This window comes from Drosophila montana, unplaced genomic scaffold (genome assembly GCF_035044405.1).
Source record: "Drosophila montana isolate Dmon_TW-CO22-7 unplaced genomic scaffold, ASM3504440v1 contig_2668_1, whole genome shotgun sequence".
NCBI lineage: Eukaryota > Metazoa > Arthropoda > Insecta > Diptera > Drosophilidae > Drosophila > Drosophila montana.
This window is the reverse complement of record NW_026997535.1, coordinates 715,960-738,135: the sequence shown is the minus strand read 5'-3', so window position 1 is coordinate 738,135 and position 22,176 is coordinate 715,960. Positions and strand designations below refer to the sequence as shown.

The following is a 22,176-nucleotide window of genomic DNA, read 5'->3' as shown; positions in this document are numbered from 1 at the left end:
TAATTGTCTGCTTAGAAAAACTAATGCTGAGACTCTTAACAGAGCTGTTAACTCAACAGGATTCCGTCAGATGGTTCTGTTAGGCGTTGCTTGTGAAACTGTTGCTGTATGAATTGTTTGCTTTGATTGCTGTTTTCTGCAAAAATTTGCGTACTTAGAAGAACTAACGCTGACACTCTTAACAGAGCTGTTAACTCAACAGGATTCCGTCAGATGGTTCTGTTACTCGTTGATTGTGAAATTGTTGTTTAAGTTGTTTAAAATATGTTTGTTTTGACTAAAGTAGATAGTGGTCTGTAAACAAATAAAAACTCATTTATATTTTATGCATAAACCAAGCTATATGTTGCAGATAAGGAAAAATTCATTTTAATTCCATCCAAAGCGACGTACACAATCGGACGCTTGTCGACGGATTTCATTTTAGCTAAAGACCTCAGCATCAGTCGCACTCATGTACGCCTGTGCCTTCCCAGCGCTGGATCAGCGGCGGCGCTCACTGTGGAAGACCTGGGCTCAAGGTACGGAACATTTATCAACGATGACATTAGGCGTAACAGAAAGATGAGTGCCAACACGCCAACTCCAATCCAGATTGGAGATAAGGTTCGTTTTGGCGCACTGGAGAACGTCTGGCAGCTGTCGCAGCTAAAGCTAATGACAACCGCATCGGCATTGAGCCGCGAAGAACTTCTGGAATTGAATCAGCTCATAAGTCCTCTAAATGGTACTATCTTGCCTTCTTGGACAGATGAGTGCTCGCATTTAACCATGGACACGGTCACGATCACAGTTAAGCTTCTGCATGCTTTGCTGCAGAATAAACCCATAGTCCGAGTTGAGTTCTGGCGGGAGCTGCTTAAGTTAGCCCGCCGGCTTCACGTCTCCGAAGATTGGCCAAGGCCAGAAAATTTTGCGCCAGTTCAGCCGGCAGATATGCCCAGCATTAAGTGGCGTCCAGAGCGCACAAAACTGTTTGCAGGCAAAACGTTTGTATTCATGAATCGCAAGCATCTGGAGATGTACGGCCCGGTGGTGCAGAAAGCAAGCGGCGCCTGCAAGGATCTCAACTCCGGCGTGCGGAAGCCATTTCTGACGAAACCCAATGTTGTGGTCATACAATATGTGGCCTCGACTCAATCGCAAGCAACAGAAACTATTTTCAGTGTTCAAGGTGTGTTTACTTTACAAATTTGGATTGAAACTTGGTTTTTTTAATCAAATTAAATATTTAAGGTATTCTGGAGCAGGCAGGACTGCGCCCAATACCAGATTACGAAATTGGATTAGCCATTTTGCACTGCTCCATGGACAAGTTTTGTAATCCGTCGCACAAGATAACTGAAAACTCATTGGCTACAACTGAATCCATGGATTCATCAATCTTAGTCCCCAATACAGAGCGTACTCAAACAGAACATTGTAAACAGAACAATGCATCTGAGTTTGTTGTCGCTGAATCCCAAAAGTCGGAAATATATGCACTCAGCGTAGGGAGTGAAAAACAGGAATCGGAGCCCCAGCCCAATCCAGCACCAAAACAATCAAAAACTAAGCTACACAGTAGACAGAAGAATGCCATATACTTGGATTCTTCTGATGAGGACGTGGAGGTGATCGAGGAGCAAACTAAGAAACCTAAGGCGTTGATTGAAAATGGGTCGAAGCGGAAAATTGATCGTCTTGTCGATTCCTCAGATGAAGTTCAGCCCGAACCACATCAATTAAGGAAAAGAACTAAAACTTCGACTGAGAACAGCTCTGCTAATAGAGCGGCTCAAGAGAATGTTGCAAAACCAGATGCACTGTCTAATGAAGAGGATCTAGTTGACGACTGTCAATTGGTAAAGAAAAAAACAAATGATATACCACAAAAACAGCCTGCAACTAATGCAGCTAGGCGCTCAACTCGCTCCCACCCCCAAGTTGAGCAAATTGTGGTTCAGACGAAAGCGCCTGCATCGCCCAGACGTTCACCGCGTGGTAAACAGACTGCAGGAAAGGTTATATTGAGTATAGCCCAGAGTGACGATGATAGTGAGCAGGATGAGGGGTTATTTCAATTCAAAACGCAGGATTCAGCTTCTATGGAACGTGCACCCTTCAGGCCGACTGAAGTTAATATTGAGTCCAACAGCGTGCTGTCTAAGAAATCTGTGGCTAGACCAAAGGTCAATAAACCAGCCAGAATTAGTGTGCGAAATTTTCTGGAAAAATCACAAAATCATGTCGCATCTCAAAATGCTGGGCCCACTGCATCTCAGCCTCGCAAGCGTGTGCGCCTGCAGCAGATAAACGAGAGCGACAGCGATGACAATGAAAATCTGTTCCAGTTTGCCGGAGCCAAGAAATTAAAGCGGACAAATGGCTCGAGCAGATCAGACAATGATTCCAATGATGAGGACTTGTTCAATTTTAAAGGACGTACTCAGCAAGAGCACAGCAAATCTGAAAGCGACGACGATCAGGATTCAGTTTGCACAGAGCCATTTGTGCCCGAAACGAAAATAAAATCTAAGTATATTGTGCCTAAACCAAAGGAACGACCTCGCAAAGTAAATATAAGTGCCTGGCTATCGTGTAGCGGGCTACATGAAGAAGTCAAGACGGAACCAAAACCGGATCCAGATATATCACAAATGAATGCGGACACTGTTAAAGAGGAAACTAAGGATGACAAAGAGAAACTCGAGCACCTCAAATGGTTAGCAAGCATCAAGGATAGCATACAAGTGCGCATGTGCAACATGAGCATCTCTGTCCGCGGCGCCGATGAAACGGATGCGTCTAATACTACTGAAAATAAATACAGCGCTCGGAAGAATTTTAAGAAGTTTGCCAAGGTACTCATTACTTGTTCTATCAGAATCACAGCTAGTTTAGTGATCAATTCTTTGCCTTTGCAGAAAAGTAACGCGCACTCGCAGCGGCACATCGTGGGACTAAAGCGTATGCAGCTCGCCGAAGGAATGGTGTCGGATCTGTAAGTCAGCATCTACATACATGTAATTTCTCTTGTTATATTTTGCTATCAATATATTTGCGAAACATGTTCAATGCTTTTGTTTGCTCCCGGGCTTGCAATTTGCGCTGAAAAAGCGTTGTTGCCGCCAGCCACTCGTGATTTTGTATTGCTTTCGTCAAACAGCTGTCCGGCGTCTTTTTTCGCGCCTTTGACTCGCGCACAATAAAATGCTTGACATCCTCCACGGTGGCCAGCGAGTCTAGGTGGAAGATTGTCTGCGTCGGTGCAGCTATTGGAGATTTACGAGCAACTACAGTGCCCACATCCGCTTTGGCCAATTTTTTTGCCTTTTCTACTTTCGTAACCAATGGCGGGAGTTGTGTCTGAAGTGTGATGCTTGCAGAAATCGCCTCTTCGGCTGGCACTACCGGCTGGCTTTCTTTTATCAGACGCAGCTGCGTTGGAAGATTACAGTTCTCGGGTATAAATTTATGCTTTTCCACTAGCGGAAAGTTGGTGAGCTGAGGTTGTAGCTTGTTGTACAGCGTGGCACAATTGTTGGCCTGCTGTAGGCTTAGCTTGTTTATTTTGGCTACGGCTGCTATGAGCAGTGTCAGGAACTCCATGAAGAAATTGCTGCGTATCATTTGTCCAAAGTATTTGACGGTCGCCTCGCAGCACTCGCGAATCCGTTCATGCAAACGATGGAAAGCTATCAAACGCACCAGGATGAATTCAAGACTGTTTTGTGTGGGCATTTCGCCAGACAGCTCCTCATCGCACGCATCGGGCAAGGCGCCGCGAAAATGTTCCAATTCACGCGGCAGATCCAGACGCAGTAGCCGGCAGAGGGCCGCATTTAGCTTGCATACAGCACGAAATCCTGGCATGCCGCGAAAAGAGTTCTTTCGACGTGCCATAAGACGTCCTATCAAAGCGGCTGTCTGATTGAACTCCAAGTAGTCTGGGCCGGATAACTGGTTCAAGTATCGGTTAATGACCACAAAGACATTCTTTGCTGTGTGAAGATTGAGACTTAGTAAAAGTGCTCAGAAACTATAAAATTCACTTAAGCTTACCAAATCCAGTATCATTTACATGTAAAGTTACCAATGGTGGCTTTTTTAATTCAAATTCGTTCCAAAAACAAAAACTCGCCATGCTTCAACAAAAGGTAAATAAATCCAATAAGCTATCGATAACGTAAAGATTCGATATCTTCAACTGTTATGCCTGCTTTAAGACTGCCAGATCGACATGAAATTGTGCTTTAAACATTTTAAGTGCATCTAGAAGACTATACAAATATTAGGTATATTGCTGTTTTAAAATCTTGTGTCAGTAACAGTAATGATCTCACAAAACATTTAACTATGAAAGTTCGTAAACAAGCCTATAAGCATTTGAAAAGTTTATTTTAGCGGCTCATCGCTGTCAGCCTGGGCAGCACAGATCACAACGGTCTGGCAACTCTGCCATGCCCATATGACTTTGACTCCACCTGTCAGCTATTCAATTCCCTCAATTATTTACAGTAGAGAGCTGTTGCGTGTACTACGTATACGCGCTGCTAATTGCCTCTTTTACAATTTTATTAAGTCGAAGATATACCCGAACCACGGGGGAAGCGCGGGTGCTTGTGTGTAAACTGATTAGATAGAATCAAGGTTTTGCAAAAAAAAAATGCTAGTCATCAACACAATCAGGAATTCAGCGAGGCTGGCGCTGCGTAACGCTTGGCTACGAAATAGTTTGACCAGCACAACTGGACCATCAAATTTCTCGCGCACTTTCTCGCTGGGTCTGGCACTTAGGCAACAAGATGTGTAAGTGATATTAATTAAACAAACACGCCCGAGGGAAAACTAATGAATTGTTTATTGTTGGTTGCAGTGTGAATGTGACCTTTGTAAGAGCGAGCGGCGAGAGGATTAAGTCTTCCGGCAAAGTGGGTGACTCGCTGCTAGACGTTGTGGTGAACAACAATGTGGATCTTGACGGCTTTGGCGCCTGCGAAGGCACCCTGACCTGTTCCACTTGCCATCTTATTTTCAAAGTTCCCGACTACGAGAAGTTGCCCGATAAGCCCGGCGATGAAGAACTCGACATGTTGGATCTGGCCTACGATTTGACGGACACCTCACGTCTGGGCTGCCAAATAACGCTGACCAAGGAAATGGACGGCCTCGAGGTGCAAGTGCCGGCCACAATAAACGATGCACGCGCTGCGTAGGCGTTCGTCCCCAACAGTTGTTACAATTTGTTACTTTTTGAGTGCTATTTCGTTTAGTTAACGTATTCATAGACAATTATTCAAACAAATCTTTTGTATTGAAAGTCCCAACGGACACTAACAAGCTCAGGCGACTATTGTAGATTCGTGCATAAATGAATTTGATTGTATGCTAGTTGATTTTTGGCAATGTATAACAGTTTTTAGGTACAAAGAGACAAAGAGAAATGTAAATATTTATGTGTTCGTAAATAAATAAGTAAAGTCAAGTTCTATTTTCATAAAATATACATTTTCGATTATCTTAATTCGATATACACAAGAACTCTGTGTTTGAACTTTGCTACAGGGTACTCCAACCTGCTCCGCCTACGCTGGAGTTGCCCAACTGTCGCTTCAAAAAAAAGAAGGTAAATCTCATTTTCAAGCTGGCTGAATACCGTTAAAATTTTAGTTTCCTGAAAATGTCGGAATTAATCTGAAAAATAGCTGACTGCACCTTTGCCTGTAACCAATCTCCGCCCCAACAACAACAAAACACAGTGTTTAATAAAAGTAAACTTTTTATTATTTCGCAGCTATCAGATAAAGTAATAAATAAATAATTTAATATATACATCTGCTATATTAACTTATTTTAAACGATTTTCAGCATTTCCATTTTGCCGCTGTGCCTTTTATGATAACATTTAAACGCGTAATTTAGATAGCTTTAAATTATTTATGTATAACTGAAACTTAACAAATCTGACAATGAGAGAAATGACGTCACAATTTCGTTTATTTTCGTTTCGACCTCTTCGTTAATAACTAAAGAATTATGCAGATAAGGCAACCTTGCCATACGAATACGCAGCGAGCGCTTGGAAAAGGAAAAACTCAATAGTTCGATAATCAAAGAAAAAAATAATAAATAGTTTAAGTTAAATAATAAATAAGTAAATAGTTAGTGTGAGGTGACGGGATGAAGATAAGTGCACATAAAACTGATTTGGTTTTCTGTTCACGCCGTGCTGATGATGGTGCCGTGGATACCTAGTGTGTGTGTGCGTGTGCGTGTGTGTGTGTGTGTGTTGCCTTCTACTTAGTTGACATAGGCCATGCCCGCGCCCTTGCGATCGAAGTGGCGCACGCGCACAAAGAGGAAGGCGGCGACTAGAGAGGCCACAGCGAGGACGAGCAGCAGCATCACCAGGCCGCCCACAAAGCTGGGCACGGACATGCAAATGGTCTCGGCATCGGCGGAGCGCGCCGACTGTATGACGACCGTCTCATTGCTGGCATTGCTGTTCAGCGCAAAGTTGACATCGCCGGGCGCCACCACCTGTATGATGCGACTCGTGTTCACGTCGGTCATTTCCTGTGCGTTGCGTTTGTAGATGCGTGGCTTCACCACAATCTCCATGGTGTCGCGACGCCGGCGCACGCCGCGCAAATCATCCAGACCCTCGACGGAGCGTGGACGGCCGCCCAGCGAAACCAGATTGCCACCAGCGCTCAGGTCATCCTTGCGCTTCACGGTGCTATATAGACCGGGCTGGCCAGGCAGCGGTGGTGGCGGCAGACCCAGTTCGTTGCTGTTGCCATTGCCCTGCTGCGGTTGTGGCGCCTGTGAACTGGCCGGACCGCTGCCCGCATTGGCTGCCGACTCGGCTGTGGTTACGGCTGAGGTTTGCGCCTGTGGCGAGGGCACAACATCGGGCTGATTCTCGGAGTAGGCGCCGCTGGCATCAGCAGGATGACGTGGATCGGGGTAAGCTGCTGGTGGGAGGCCACCCAATGGGAAATCGTTGCGTTCGTAGGCCTCTGGTGGACCGTATTCCTCGGAGAGCGCATTGCCGCCTATCTGGGGCAGACCATATTCACCGCCAGGCAGGCCGGGACCGCACTTGGGCTCTGGGCAATTGTAGCGGCACACCTGGATCACACACTGGAAGTGCACGTTCATCGAGTCGGGGAATTTAAAGGCCTGGAAGTAAGCAAAGCTGACCACTGATGCAGAAGGACCAAAGTTCTTGATCTTCTGGAATTTGCTCATGATCTTGGGTCGGACAACACAGCCGTTTTGGTCCACCAGCTGAATGGGAGCACGTTTGCCGTCATGGGCGACACAGTTGCGCACCAGCATATCGAACTTGTTTTCGTCATCCTTGATGGCCAGCACCATGGTCATGGTCTGCCCGATCTTCACAATGCCCGACACCTCGGAGGCCCATGGGCCCTTGCCCACCTGAATCTGCATCCAGCACTGAAGATTATCACCCAAGAAGTTGGCTGTTACCGCATGCAACATGTCCACCTGGAAGGGCCTGAAGGTGACAGCCTTCTCGTAGAAGTCGTACCAGGTGCAGCGCAGCTTGCGTGCCTGATCCCACACCTCCTGCACATACGGATCGTACTGAATAATGATCGTGTTCTCCACATAGCTGCCCGAGGGCGTCGGTGCACCATAACCAGCCGCATTATGATTGGCCGAGCTGCTCATGCCGCAACTGTTCAGGAAGATCTCAAAAGTGGCGCTCAAATGGCCAGTGCCCGGCTGCATGTGCACGCAGTGGGATTCGCTGTAGAAACCCTTGGAGAAGATCATGCCATAGAAGGGCCTATCGAACTCAATGTTCACCCGCATGTGCGTCTTCTCGCACTGCACCTGCAGATGCTTGATCTGAGGACTGTCATTGGTGCTGGCCAGCGGCCAGGCCTCCTCGGACAGATCATTGGTGGCGCCAGTGCTCAGCGGGCCTTGTGGTGCTCCATAAATGGGCGATGGCGCTGGCGGTCCGTAGCCCGCTCTGTGTTCCAGTGGCAGTGCGGCGGATTCAATGTGTGAGGCATCGCCGTGAACCGAGAGATGCTGCCAGAGTAAAAGAACTTCATGAGTAAGTAATATATCTAAGATAACTTTGCAATTTGATATTCTTTAAATGGTATTATATTTTTCCAAGAAATCTCCACATTCTATTAAGCATATATATTCTTAATCAGTATCAGCAACCGTTCGGCATAGAATCTGTCCGTCTGTCTATTTTAATGCCAACCAGTCTCTCGAGTCTTAAAACTTTGTTTATGAAACTTTGTATGGGTATCGGCCAGATCGGAGTACTATATCATATAGAGCTGCCTTAGGATTGCCCGTTCCTTGAGTTTTCTTATGACGAATTTTCGTTGTTTTTTAAGATATCTTGGCGTATACAATAAAGCAAAAGCCATACACATCTGACTACCATATACTATTATATAGCTCTTTAGGAAAAATCTAACATAAAAAAGTTTTTATATGGAAAACTTTTATGTTTCTTAAGATATCTTGACCAAATTTAGCCGTGAACTTTATAATTCTTCTTACAAGTCTGCAGAACCCTATTAAACCATACTAGTATTAACATAGCTCTAGAAACAGCTCCTATCTCTAAAAACAATTGATCGGAAAATGGCATTCTTTCTTCTGGTTTTTTGTTTTCTTAGTTCCTTCAGACCCTTTTATCAGAGCAGTTGCTTTGGCCACCAGCTAAAATTGCTTTTACGATATATTTCTAAAGATATTTGTACAGAAAACTTGATTACTTCGACAGAGGTTGCCAATGATGAAAGCTCTTAACGATCCATAATCGTGCGCTTTAAGATCTGCGATTTGTTGGGATTGCGGAAAACTTGTGCTTATGGTTGGCTGCTTATTTTGTCATTTAATTTGAAGCGGATTATGCAATTGGAGCCCAGTTGATCGTCACCAAAATTTTCGAAAGAAGCGTGCCAGAGCGTTGAAAATTGCAGAGCATATTATATATTTTGAAATTAAATGGCCGCCGGAGCGAAGCACGTTTGCCTAAGCCGAAAGCAGGGCCCATTGCATAAGACAGCAATATACTTATGTATGCCCCTCTCTCCGCTCTGGTACCACCCTTGGTAACAACAAACTCGATTGCGTCGCTTTCTTTTCAGTGTATCTTTTCATTCCCGTTTCACATTCGGTTCATAATTTTATGGCTTTTTATTTGGCTGTGCACGGGAAACGGATGTAACGCTCTGCGTCTGTGTCTCTCTGCCGTCTGTTTCTGGGCACAACCCAACTAAAATCGAAAGTTCAAGTCAGCGGCACACGATGACGCTGTGGATTTTTGGGAATCTTTTGTCGTGAGTTGATTTTGAAAGTGAAATGACCACGAACAAAACGAAAATCAAATAAAAAAGCGTCACCGAAATATGTACAACTTCTATAGCTTTTGATATAAGACAAGACATTCTAAAGACAGCATTCGATGCGTATCTGTGGACTGAAGTTTTTCCACTTCTACTGCTGCATTTCACTCGGCGCTAAAGAAAACTGGCGATAAATAAATAATATAGCAATCTGAATGTATTAATGCGCTATAAACAAGAAAGTCAAAACTGGTACAAATCAGAGCATAACTGCAATTTCGCTGCCCCAATACAGACACGCAGCTGCCGCTGCGACTGCCACGGCTACGGCCACAGCTACAGCCACTGCAATTGCTGGCCAGTTAGTAGCTGGCATTTTCCGTGACGCGATTGCATCTACAAGATATTCGCTTTAACGATTGGCTGTGTGTGTGATTGATGCAGCTTAAATGGCTGCATAAATAAGCCATAACTTGGCTTGATTTACATGCACGCATATCAAGAAAAATACGTTTTTCGTTTAAGCCATGCATTTCAAACGAAAGCGCGTCCAAGTTGCGGCATAAATACCCCCAAAAAGTAATTTTGATTGGCGACCGTTCATGTGGCTAACATTTTGCAGGCTGTTAAACGGCTGTTAAGCGCCACTGTTAAGATCAAGTTAAGCGCTCCATCTCTTTCCCTCTCTCGCACACTCTCTTGCTTGTAATTACACTGATCAGCCAAGTGCCGTTTAATGCGGCGACGGCAGCTCACTTATTGCACTTTTTTTTGTTTTGCCTTTCTTCTGCCTCCGCATATCCGCCTGTGCGTATCGCAAAGATCGCATTGATCTCAGCTTTACCGCTAGCATTACAGCTCATCTTATATACGCTGAACGTTTGGTCAATCCATCAATGTGCCATACACAATGGACACTCGCACTGATTTGCATTCGAATTGATATTGAATTGTATATTGATAAACGGTAGTCCGTCGCGTCGAAAGTGATCGAATCCGCTATAGCTTGCTTTGCATAAGAAACAAACTCGCCGCTCGCTCTCAACTTCTCAACTTCTCTTCTTCTAAGTGGGCCACTCTAACTGTATAGCGTTTGGTGTTTCCTAATTGAAATGAAATCATATTGATTGGTCTATCGGACATCGATCTGCATTTCTACAAGTGGCTTGTAAAGTTCACGTCAACACTTTCTTCCCAAAATAAGCTGGATGTATGGGGTAGGGGTAGGGGGACTTACCTGTGTGTTGAATACCAGGCACAAGACTAAGGCCAAGAGGCAACTGTGTCGCGTATAGTGTCCCATTTTACTGCTGCTATATAAATCTGCTCGATTATATAGCCGTGTGTCTGTCGGTGCGCCGAATCGGTGCCTGATACAGCCAACCGTTTTGTTTTGAATTTTTGCTGCTGCTCGTCTCTGTTCGTGTTCCTCGCTGCTTTCTTGTCAGGTTTGTTGATCTTTTGGTGTCTCTTTCTGTAAGTAGCAGAAAAGAAAGGGGAACAAGGGTAAACAATGCAGCCAAACGGTGTGTAGTTTTGCATAGAGTATATAGGCCGATGCTCTTAACTGTCTAAGCATTTAACATTAACATTAGTATTAGCAGCATTCATATTTTACAGGGTGTTGCATGTTTTCTATGACCTTGTCCTTTAATTATATATCGGCTTCTGCTTTCGATTTTTGCTTCATTTACATTTTTTTAGTGAAGTTTTGTCATTTGTCTTGTAGTTTTTTAATTAAAAGCTCTAAGTTGTTGACTCTGAGATGGTTTTATTATGCTCTGTCAAATTTAATGCCAAAAATTTAAACACTTTCAACTTGTAATGCTCCTTAAATTCGTAGTAAATTCCCATCATAGTCCTTAAGCTTTTTGAAGACAACTTTAAAATGCTTTTATGTTTATTTTTTTAATATTTAAATATTTTTTATATATTTTAATTTATCGGAGCTTTTAAATTTGTATAAATATAATGTACAAGTATTTTATTAGACGTTGTAATCACAATAAGCCGAAATTAATAGCAGACTTTTAATAGCTTAATGCTCATAACATGAAAAGCACTTAAATGTCACTATATATATATACACACACACTCGCACACACACACATACACTTTTATAGTCGCCGAAACTGCATTTTATGTAAAGCAAATGAAAACTCGCGGGCAACAAACAGGAACCACTTTCTATTTTCACTATAACAGTACACGGAGGAGCTGCACTGAACAACAACAGCAGCAACAACAACAAGAAGCCAAACGCCAACGCAGTTGCAAGTTTTCTTCACAGTGGCTGGCCCCACTTTATGGGCCCCATTAATTTGTATTTGTGTGCTTGTATTCCATGGTGCTTACTTTACAGTTTGGCCTAGCATAGCATTAACATTGTGTTAACATACGCTAAACATTTCACGTGCCGCGCGTTGACTTCGACTTGGAGACGTTGCCGCTGCGCCTGCGTCTTCGTCTGCTTGCCGATTGAGACTGAGGCCGATTCTGCGGCTCTGGCTGCGACTGAGACTGAGACTGACGACCGCATCAGAGGCGCAGCTTTCACACAGCTCCAAGTGAAGCTGCTGAGCTCAGGTTGCCGCGCCGGCTGCCGACGAGTGGGGCTGGGGGGAGTTGTTTAAGAAAAAAAAAGTAAGCGGCGTCTGCGTCGCATTTCACTTGACTGAGTGTTGAGTCTTTTTTGTTTTTGTAAGTTTTTGGGCTGCCTTGGTGAATGTTGTAGCGGGCAGTTTTACTTTTACAGATGGTAACAGCGGCCCATCATATGGCACCGGCCAGCCGAAAAGTACGACACCCGAGCACACCCCATGTAAATGGCTTTTTAACAAGCTGCGGCAATAAATCGACGCGCAGGCTAAAAAAAGAAAAAAATAAATAAAACCGGCTCTCCAGCGTTGAGCAAGTGTACCATTAACCCACTGAGACAGTAACGGACGCTGCGCCGCTGTGCTGCGCCATTGTCGGCAGCGACGTCGACGCTGACGCCGCTTAAGCTGACCCTAGCCACGACCACTGACTGGCTCGTTACGCAATGCTCCCAAAAGAACTTCAATGAATGGGGCTGGTCAGTGTGCCTCTGTGTGAGTGTGCCTGTGTATGTGTGTGTGCCTGTGTATGTGTGTGTGCCTGTGCGTGTGTGCGTGTGTGTGGGTTTCTTACTTTAACGGCGCTTTTTGGTGCTACTGCTGCTTCACTTTCTTCCTCGACTATTTTCACCCGAGCAAAATTGTCTCCCATTTGCATACGAAAGACTTAAGACACAAACTTGGCAATTAACAAGCAGCGAAATTTTTGCTAATTGCTGCCCAAGCAGCCAGCAAAATGAAGATTCCTTATCAATGCCGGCTCTAATCGTTACATTCAAGTTGATAAAGTTATATATTTAGCACAACGAATTCTATATACACTTACAGCTGGCTAAGTGAGACATTTTGGATGCTTAAAACTTGTATAATCCCTAAAAGTATTTGATACAAAAAAGTGTTAAAGAAAAATTAAATATTATTATTAATACACTACAAAGAGTGTCAAGTAGCATAATTTGAATAGATACGCTATAGACTAAGACAGTTTTTTTTTAGATATTTTATCATTAAGCATTATTCTTGTTGTGACCAACAGCTTGACTAGTTAGCCACGCTCTTTTGTAGGGTATGCCTTAATCATACATGACTTCTAGGCAGCTCGTGGGGTTGACTGCCATCTGATGAGCCTGCCTCATCTAGCGTGCTTGATGCGCATTGTTATTGCTTATTGTTGTTGTTGCTCTTGTGGTTGTTTTGTAGTTATGTGTAACTGCTGATGATGAGTGGCTTGTTGTTATTGTTGCTCGTTTGGCATAAGGCAAGTGAAAGTTGGCGTTTGCCATGCGCACTCCCAGCGAGCTTTCGTCTGGCATCTCTTTTTCATATAAGGGCATTGCTGCTGCTGCTGCCACTGTTGTTGCTGTTGTTGTTGCAGCTGTCTTTTGTTTTCTTTTTTAATTAACACAATCAAATTACTGTTTACTGGCATTTCTACATATCGTTATCATTGCCGTCAGACAAAAGAAAAAAAGAGTATACCTAAAGGTGCGAACTTTTGTTTTCAGCCAGTTCCTGACTAATTAGCTTATAAGCTTTAGCGAGAGCCAGCAGCCAGCCTATGCCACACGGCCTGGCTGGCTGCCACAGAAGCAACATTGCCAGCACTTGCAGCTCTTTTGTTAGACGATTTATTCTCAGCTCAGGTTTGTTGCTGGCAAACATTAAATAATGTGAAAAGTGCCAGCAAGTGAAAATGCAATGAAAAGTTGTTGCTCGTGTTGTTGTTGTTGTCGTTGTTGTTTGTTATTGGCTTGTTTGTGGGCTGTTTGTTTGCTTTTGGAGCGGGAGCGCAAGTCGGCGTCCGTCTATTGATTGAAATGACAATCGAAGCTGTCTCCTTGACTGGTCGTCGTTGTCGTTGCAGCAAACTAGGTGAACCACTGTACTCCACACAAACACACATAACTCTAGCGCTCGGCTTGTTCTAATTCTTGATAATTTACGTGGCTGCCAATGCTCGTGCTCTGATGACCAACAATTTGGGCTAGATGAGCCGGATATTTGTTTTGAACCATGCGTTTCCATTCATGACACTCGAATTGCAGGATGATGTCTAAGGCTAGCAATCAATGCCAAACAATCACATGCTGGTCGCATATTAATTCAGAATACTATCTACAGATCTATATATAATTTGATAGCCCAAGTCAAATAACAAGCAAAAGCTTTGCAGCTTCGTTAATCAAGCTTCAATCCTTGTCCCATGCTTGTTGTCAATTGGCTGCAGCAAACACATTTAATGTTAGCTCAAGTTAATTTCTTTGTAGCTCGTGATGGGGTTTTTGGTGGCAGCCGTTTGGCTATTTCCATTAATTAAATTGAACGCTTTCACAAAACTACCCAAAAGCAAACTGCAAACACTTTTGGCAATGCCACGGGCGACGCAAATGTCCGGCGAATGCTAGAAGGGGCGGAAGGCGTGGCAGCGACACAGGCCGGACATTTTGCTTAATTGAGCACGCCAACGATAGACAACATCAACATCAAACAACATCAAAACTGACAAATTTTTGCTTATGACACAGATGGCACAGCTGTGAGCCAGCGACCAAGCCCAGAGTTCGAGCTGGGGCTCCAAAAGCCCAAAGCTAATGCAAACAATGGGCGTGCACAGGTTTTGCTTAACATACAAAAATAAAAAAACAGAACTCGAAACAGAGTTTTGGGTCTTTGTCAGTTTTATGTGTTGGAATGTTTTTGTTTACCACTTCGATTGCTGCTTTGATGATGTTGTTGTTGTCGTTGTCGCTTGGCGGGTAAAAGTTTCACTGGCTTGCAGATGCTGTGTGTGTGTGTAGCTGTGTGTGAAGCTGCGGCTGCTGCTGCTGCTTTTAATATCGCCTTGAAATGGTAACGGTGCCACAACTACAACAAGATGCCTCAACACACACACACACACACAGGCAGAATTCGTTGTCATTGTGGCTGCGCCGTAAATGATCGATATTACTTGCCATTGTGGCATAGAAATTGAAGCCCCATGCGTAATTAACTACAAACACATGTCTCCAGCGGCAGTCTCTATGCCAATATCTATATCTATATCGAACTGCGGCCGCAAGTCGGATGCTGTGAAAGTGAAATTGTTAACGCCAAAGAAAAGCAAACAGCAACAAAAAAAATGTTAACCACCAAGGTTTACATGTGCGCTTGTTGCTGGCTGACTGGCTAGCTGGCTAGCTGGTTGGCTGACAGTGAAGGGGCAATTTACGTTTCATTTCGTTTTGTGGTATGTGCCTCAGTTCACTTTTTTTTTTATAGCTATTAAGTAACTTTTTCTCCAGATAGATCTGCGGCAGCTGACAAAACATTTGTTAGCGGCTCGCAAACGTGTTGCGCGAAAGGGTATTTGTGAGTGTCTCAAACTGTGCCAGTTGCGAGTTGAGTATTTCTTTGACTCTTAACCTGGCCGACGCGTGCCAGCATAATTGATAAAGATCTCAAGACAAGACAGCCATAAAAATTGTTTTAAAATTACGAAAATAATTATTGGCTGTATAAATGGCCAGCAAAATGATTTATGTAACTCAATTAAAAATGACAAATTAAATAAATGATTGTTAGAAAAAGTCTGCTTGGAAAAACAAATGACTTAGGCAACAAACTTGGCTGCGTTTTCACAAACGCCCGCAGCTATGCGTCTTGGCCATATCTGTGCGGACAAGCACAATATTTTTGTCGTATTTTTTTTTTGCCAGGCATTATGTAAAATAGAGCAGACAATTAGTTTTCTATGCTCCAGTTTTTGGCGCCGGCAGCTCGTAGCTCGCGACAGTTGGCGACAATTAAAAAGTGATAAGGCGCCCGCAGGCCCCAGGCCAAAAGACAAGTAGTCAGCAACCCCCCGTCCGCCCAGACGTGTGTCTGCGTGGCAAATGAAAGTAAATTGTTGCATGCCACGCCGCCGCGGCGGCATTCCATTCACTCATTTTTCCAGCGCTTTTCGTGAAATTTTTCGCATATGCGTAGCGCACAACAAATAGACGAAAAAGTTGAAAAAAAAAACACGATAACGCATTTATCGCAAATATAGGGAAAGTGAAAAGTGAAGTGGAAACCATCTGCATATGTCTGATATGGACAGCTATGCTAAATGGAGCGACACATTGGGCGGGCATATGGGCGTGCAACATTAATATGCCAATTGCAATGGATGACGGTGGCAACCAGCAAGCTTTCTTTAAACAACGAACCCTGCAAGTCGAATCTGTGAAATGACAGCTATCCAGTGGGAACACTTAGTGTATTTCAAACCAAGGCTAGGTATAATACATTAGCCACATCAGCCCCGTCGTCCGCCACTCTGACATCCCAGTAGAATAGCAAGAATTCACAGAATTCCCTCATTCATCTCCCCCTTAATAGAGTGCCCAGATGGAGATCCAATACCTGAAAGTTCGTTGAAGACTTATTAATCCGTAAGACTTTCAAAATAATCTTATTGTAAAGTACCTTGTACCACTTGTTCTCTGAACCCTCCATCCATCTAATCTTTATTGGATATCTTCGCATTTTTACTGACCAAGCCTGAACTTAAATCACTTAGCTGATAACTAAGAACCTGATAAAAAGTCTAAAAATTCTTCCCCGCCGTTCAGTGATTTTTCATCCCAAACACGTTAACCCTTATTTCTTTTCTATTTAACAATAGCTAACTTTATTACTTTTTCCGTCTCTCTCGCCTCCTGTCTGTCTCCCCTTCTCTCTCTCTCTCTTTCTCTCCCTATCTCTCTCTCTTTCTCTCTCTCCCTCTTTCTCAATTCTATTTGTAACTTTCATCTTCTTATTTATGTGTGTTTTTTTTCTCTATTGAAGCATTTTTTCCGGACGGAAAATACAATGTCCTCCTCGATGTTGTTTATTCTATTAAAAGACATGTTTAAAATGTGGTCAGCGAAGTTGCCCCAAAATCTATTAGATCAGTGGCATATACAAACGTCTCAGTTTTAGTGTCAAATTAGATTTCTCCTCGTTTAGCAGATTGAAGATAGGCTCCTGTCAACTCTGGACAATGGCGGTCAAAAAATAAAAACAATGAAAAAAAGCTTGTACCGAAGACGTCGCTAAACATGCCAAATGACTGACAGAAGTGCCGTTAGTCAGGATCGCAGATAAGCGACCGCTACACAACAACAACAACAGCAACAACAATCGATGCGCACCCCAGCTAAAACGAGACACAATTAACATAATTTACAACTTCCCTCCCCTGCTTGGGCAGCCATTTTTACTTTCCATTTCGTTTAACGGTAAACCAAACGTAGCGAAATTCGCCAAAGCATCCAATTGCAGGCAAGTCATGACATGGACATGGACATGCATTTCGGTTTGGTCACTTGGAACTTGAAACCGGTTTAATGCACCCCCCCCCCCCCCCCCCCCCCTTCCGACCATTCTCTTCCCGCCGTCCTTTCAGCTGCTGCCATGCTGCAAAGCTAATGAAAGTAAAAACTCAAGGGCTTGCACTTTCTGCCCACAGTTCGCAGCCGGCTGTCTGTCAGTGAAAGAGCAGAAAAGCCGAAAAGCAAAAGAGGCAACAAAGAAAGAAAGAAAAGAAGAGAAGAGAAAGAAAAAAAAAAACAAGGCAACGGTGCTTGCATATCCTCGACGTGGCCTCGCAACGCATCGTTAGCTGTGGCCGCAGCTACGCCGACTGCGACTTGGACTTTGGCTTCGACAGCGCGGCTGCAACTGGGGGCCGGTTGCATTTTGCTCTGAAATAATTAGTGACCCAATTTCGTGCTGCCGACGCCGACGCAGACGCTGACGCCAGCGTGTTCCGCTTGCCTGGACCCCGACTGCCAGCCACGGCGGCCACAAAACGCATGCAATTTGCTTGGCTTGACTTGGGTTGCAGTTGCAGTTGTTGCTGTTGCTGTTGTTGTTGTTGTTGCTGGTGTTGGCGTATTTTGTGGCATGCATGCAAAGAAAGTGGTTTTCATTTCTTTACAATTGCTGTCAGCAGGCTGCCTCACTTGCCACAGTTGCACACACCACATGCCGCAGCCACGAGTACTCTCTTAAGTAGCACTCATACAATTCATACTGCATTTGTACAGACTCTCGCTGGGCTTAATACGTCGCAATCAAAGCGGCCCATTGATTTGCATGATTTACAAAAAATTTCCTTTAAAATCGAAAATTGATTGGGCGTAATCCAGTGCTGCGGAGGGCGCTGCAGCGCAGGGCGTGTCAGCAAATGAGTTTCTGTGGTGTTAAAGATTTGATTGAATGTTTGGCCATGAATTCGACTTGATTATAAATCATGACTGCAAATCCAACAATCGTTTTCGGCAGTTCATTTTCACGCTTTAAGTTTCGGCTTGGCTTATCAAATTCGTAAACCCAGGCATGGTTTGAAACCTGGATTCGTCAAATTTCGTTCTAGTTAAAACAATATGTGAATTATATAATTATAGGTATATTTGATCAAATTAGATGAACTTTTCATATTTTCATATATTTAAGTAAGGGTAAGAAAAAAATTGTTTTCTGACCAAAATATGGTTATGGTCAGGTTAAGAATTGGCCATTCTTTGTCCTAATCTGGCTTAAATAAAGCAATGGAACTCAGATTTTAAGCCGGTTCGACTTAAACCCGTTTTGCAGCCTTGTTTTAAATGTGATTTATAGATTAACAATTTGACTTCTAGTTAACACTCTTACAAATTTGCTGCTCCTATTATATTTATAATAATATACCTTCATAAAAGCCAACTACATAATAACTGCCTTGCTTTTGGCGCAACTAGAAAGAGGAGAAAATCTGCTTTAGCTCGCATACTTAACAAAATAGCTGCGTAATTGTTGTTATTGGTCGGGCATGCCTTGGCATTCTAAACATTTGCTTTTAACGTCAACAGGCTCTACCAAGCCGAAGATGTTGCGACTGCAACAACAGCAGCAGCAGCGGCAGCAACAGTTGCCAAAGTCTTGGGCAATGAAAGTTTTTGTTGTTCACGCTGAGTTGGAAAAACTGCGTGAAAATTGTACAGGCGGCAAAGACAATTGCCGTTAATTTAAAATTGTCGCCAAGGCAGCAAGTCTAAGCCAAGGCAAACAGCAGCAGACGCAGCAACAACAAGCAGCCAGTAAACCAGTAATTATATCGCTGCAAGTGGCGCAGCTTCTTTCACCTGCGTGTGTATGCATGTATGTGTGTGTGTGTGTGTGTCTATGGAATCAATTAAAAGTATTGCCAGTGCTATGTTTGGGCAAATGACAAGTGCCAGCAACAGCAGCAGCAGCAACAGCGGCAGCAGCACGTTTGGCTGACGGGCAACGCTGCGTATGCGCAACCCACTTGGCTGGCAGCAAGTGCAAGCACAATGCACGCGTGCTGGCTGGCCAGATACAGATACAGCTACGAAAGTATCTACGAATTGCCAACGTGTGTATAGGCTTGTGTGTGTGCGCAGCGAAATTGTTTTCATGTGCGCCAAAGTGGAGCAGTTTTTGAACAAAGCAATTCGCAAGATTAATCAAACACACATGGAAAACTACAGTGTTATAGCAGCTGTATCTGTATCTGTTGCTTGGCGCATAAACCACCAACAACTAGCGGCAGCAGCAGCCGCAGCAGCAGCCGTGGCAGCAACTGCAGCAGCAGCGGCAAATGAGAAGCGGCACAAGTCAATTTCAGACTTTCATTCGCGCGAAACGCGATGAAATTTCACCAAACAGCGGCGAGAACTCTTGCGCCGGCAACTGCAGCCAGTTCCAGTTCCAGTTCCAGTACCAATACCCGCTCCACGGCAAGTGGCAAGTGGCACTTGGCTCTGGATCTAGCTTTGGCTCTGACGCTGACTGCGTCTGCGGGTGGCTGCCAAATTGGTTAGATTTATGCAAATTAAACTAATGAACAAAAAGTCTCAAATGCCGCTGCTTCACGCCTCAGCGGCTATTTACTACAGCTTTTAACTACAACCAGGTGTGTGTGTGTGTGTGTGTGAGAGAGTGTAGCAAGTACGGCTCTTTTGTTATTAATAATTTCCGCATACTGCACGCCAAGGCAAACGGCGCATTCGACGAAAGTTTAGCGTCTGCTTTCTTTTGCTCTTTCAATCATAGACAAATCTACACACACACACGCACTCTCACACACACGCACACACATCTATATATAATAGGTGCACATGCCACATGTTAGTCTTAGCAGAAATATAAACCGAAAACACTTTGATTTTCTTTCCCAAATGTTGCAACGCTTTTGTGCGCAATTGGAGCTACAGTTGGTTATAATTCTTATTATTATTATGATTATTATTATAATCATTATTATTATAATCAGCCTGGCTATAAACTTGCGTTAGTTGGCTTACATAGAACTGACTTTAAGTGAATAGGTAGAGGCGTCTATCGAAGGCGTCAGTAAATATGCAGCAACTATTTCAATTGTTTTAGAAATTTTTGATAATTGATTTTAGCATTACGTGTGCTAACTAATCTTAAACTATGTTAGTATCTTGTTAAATTTTTTTCTCAATATTTAAAATAATTCATATTTGCAAATCTGATTAGGTTACTTTAAAGAATCGCCAGCAGCTAATGTTTAGTTTAACTATTTCCGCTATTAAAGCTTCAGCTAATTATGTTGAGCTTCTCAGAACCAAGTTATATATCATCTTGTTAGCTTAATGAAAGTAAATCGAATTATATAATAAATATAATATATATAAATATTATTTAGCTGGGTCGAGGTCGGGGGACCTTAAAAATGGAAAGGTTGCCAAAAGCAGCATTATATATAATATATATATATTGACAAACTTATTTGCCATACCAATCCTTGCTTGAACCTAAAATTCATTAACTATCCATTTGCAAAAAAATGTGTTTGGTTCGGTTTACGGTTCGAACCAACTGCCTGCCTTAAGGTGCGCTTCGTAAAGCTTGTTTGCCGCATCCTTAAAAGCATTTTTGGTTTAAGCTTTGGTCTGTCATATGTTTATAAAATTTTATTTAAGTTCCTTTCTTTTTGTATTTACAAGACGGGCAGGGATTCACATACAAGATGCGGACTAAATTTGATCCCCATCCAAAATCGGAATCTACCAAATATTGTTAGATAAATCCAATGAATAGATTTCAGTTTCGGTTTATGCTTAACAAAGATTGGAGTTTCCAGCTGGAAACGGTTCGATTCAAACCCGGTTAAAAGCCTTGGTTTCAAAGCGCCTTTCATGCAACAAGTTTTCTTTATAATATTGGATAGAAACTTCTTCAGAGCATTTCACCATATCTTCTTCTTTTTTTCTTTTGCGAGCCTTACCTTTAGTCAATGTTAATCCCTAGCGTTTTTGTAATCCTTTGAGAAATAATGGCACAGTGGCTGCCTTTGAGCGTAGATCACGGGGCTTGGGTTTTAACGGCTCGGTTGGGGCCTTTTATATTGCAAGCTGTATCTGTTCGGGTTTCGCACAAAATATATCAGGAGCAAAGCGCGTTGCTCGTGTGTTTTTGTTATTGTTATGTTTTTCTTTGTTTCATTTGCTTTTTGGGCACACTTTGTAATATTCGCACTCAGACTCGGTCACACGGTTGGTTGGAAGGGCGCGCGGCTCGAACGCGTAGTTTGGTTCAGTGTTCAGGACGAGTCGTTCGCTCTCGAAATCGATTTCTCGGACTCGGAATCGATACACAGACTGCAGCAGCGTCGCACCAGCCAGAGACTGACTCGTCGCACTCAAGAGTTGAAATGAAAATGCGGCCCGGCCATATCGCTAACCAAGATTTTATATCGCGTGAAAGTTTTGACCCCTTTCTGTGTGTTGCCGCTCCGCTCGAGCGCTGTCGTTGCGCCGAGAGAGAGAGAGACAATCAGAGAGAGAGAGAGAGAGGCACGACGAATACTGAGAGCAAGCGTTGTAAAATGCAAAACTTGTCGTTTTCGGCTATTCTTTTTGGCACCAGCGCCCCGACGAAAACCGAAACTGATACCAAGACTGAGACCGAGTCCCAGTCCGAGCCCGAACCCGTTGTAGCAACTTTTCATTTCAGCCCGCTTTCTGCGGGCCTTTGTTTTTGGCAAGTCGTCGTCGCCGTCGTCGTCGTGTCAAGGTAACTGATGACGTCGAGTGCGTCGCCGCGATTGCCTAATTCCCATTGTTATTCACAAAGGGATGCGGCTGATTCAGCGCCTAACGGAGCTCGGAGCGCCCATGTCGCTTGCTTATTATTCTGGCCAATGCATTGGAAAATTAAATTATGGCCTGCGTTATGCAATCGTTAATGCCATAATGCGT

At 43.6% G+C, this 22,176-nt stretch overlaps 4 protein-coding genes across 4 annotated transcripts; 2 read left to right on the top strand and 2 right to left on the bottom strand.

The window, feature by feature from the left end:
• The first annotated feature begins 139 nt into the window (after positions 1–139).
• On the top strand, positions 140–3,057 carry nbs. Its single transcript, XM_064683967.1, has 4 exons — positions 140–292; positions 353–1,174; positions 1,237–2,843; positions 2,907–3,057. Exons 1-4 carry the CDS (start codon positions 265–267, stop codon positions 2,985–2,987), a joined length of 2,538 nt encoding a protein of 845 aa, XP_064540037.1. The 5' UTR covers positions 140–264; the 3' UTR covers positions 2,988–3,057.
• LOC135429624 (uncharacterized) lies at positions 2,835–4,203 on the bottom strand. Its single transcript, XM_064683971.1, has 2 exons — positions 4,045–4,203; positions 2,835–3,983 (listed from the first exon to the last, which is right to left on the bottom strand). Exons 1-2 carry the CDS (start codon positions 4,124–4,126, stop codon positions 3,019–3,021), a joined length of 1,047 nt encoding a protein of 348 aa, XP_064540041.1. The 5' UTR covers positions 4,127–4,203; the 3' UTR covers positions 2,835–3,018.
• Positions 4,204–4,488: 285 nt separating this feature from the next.
• Positions 4,489–5,484, top strand: Fdx2 (Ferredoxin 2). Its single transcript, XM_064683975.1, has 2 exons — positions 4,489–4,791; positions 4,859–5,484. Exons 1-2 carry the CDS (start codon positions 4,649–4,651, stop codon positions 5,196–5,198), a joined length of 483 nt encoding a protein of 160 aa, XP_064540045.1. The 5' UTR covers positions 4,489–4,648; the 3' UTR covers positions 5,199–5,484.
• A 364-nt stretch (positions 5,485–5,848) lies between these two features.
• Positions 5,849–21,398, bottom strand: dyl (dusky-like). Its single transcript, XM_064683969.1, has 3 exons — positions 21,204–21,398; positions 10,573–10,809; positions 5,849–8,052 (listed from the first exon to the last, which is right to left on the bottom strand). Exons 2-3 carry the CDS (start codon positions 10,636–10,638, stop codon positions 6,283–6,285), a joined length of 1,836 nt encoding a protein of 611 aa, XP_064540039.1. The 5' UTR covers positions 10,639–10,809; positions 21,204–21,398; the 3' UTR covers positions 5,849–6,282.
• Between the last annotated feature and the right edge of the window lie 778 nt (positions 21,399–22,176).

Bases quoted from the DNA above. Each gene is read 5' to 3' on its own strand.
- LOC135429624 (XM_064683971.1), bottom strand. From the start codon at position 4,126: ATGGCGAGTTTTTGTTTTTGGAACGAATTTGAATTAAAAAAGCCACCA. The intron at 3,984-4,044 runs GTAAGCTTAAGT...ATCTTCACACAG, and splicing joins TGTAAATGATACTGGATTTG to CAAAGAATGTCTTTGTGGTC.
- Fdx2 (XM_064683975.1), top strand. From the start codon at position 4,649: ATGCTAGTCATCAACACAATCAGGAATTCAGCGAGGCTGGCGCTGCGT. The intron at 4,792-4,858 runs GTAAGTGATATT...TGTTGGTTGCAG, and splicing joins GCACTTAGGCAACAAGATGT to TGTGAATGTGACCTTTGTAA.
- dyl (XM_064683969.1), bottom strand. From the start codon at position 10,638: ATGGGACACTATACGCGACACAGTTGCCTCTTGGCCTTAGTCTTGTGC. The intron at 8,053-10,572 runs GTAAGTCCCCCT...TTACTCTGGCAG, and splicing joins GCCTGGTATTCAACACACAG to CATCTCTCGGTTCACGGCGA.
- nbs (XM_064683967.1), top strand. From the start codon at position 265: ATGTTTGTTTTGACTAAAGTAGATAGTG. The intron at 1,175-1,236 runs GTGTGTTTACTT...TAAATATTTAAG, and splicing joins AACTATTTTCAGTGTTCAAG to GTATTCTGGAGCAGGCAGGA. The intron at 2,844-2,906 runs GTACTCATTACT...TTGCCTTTGCAG, and splicing joins ATTTTAAGAAGTTTGCCAAG to AAAAGTAACGCGCACTCGCA.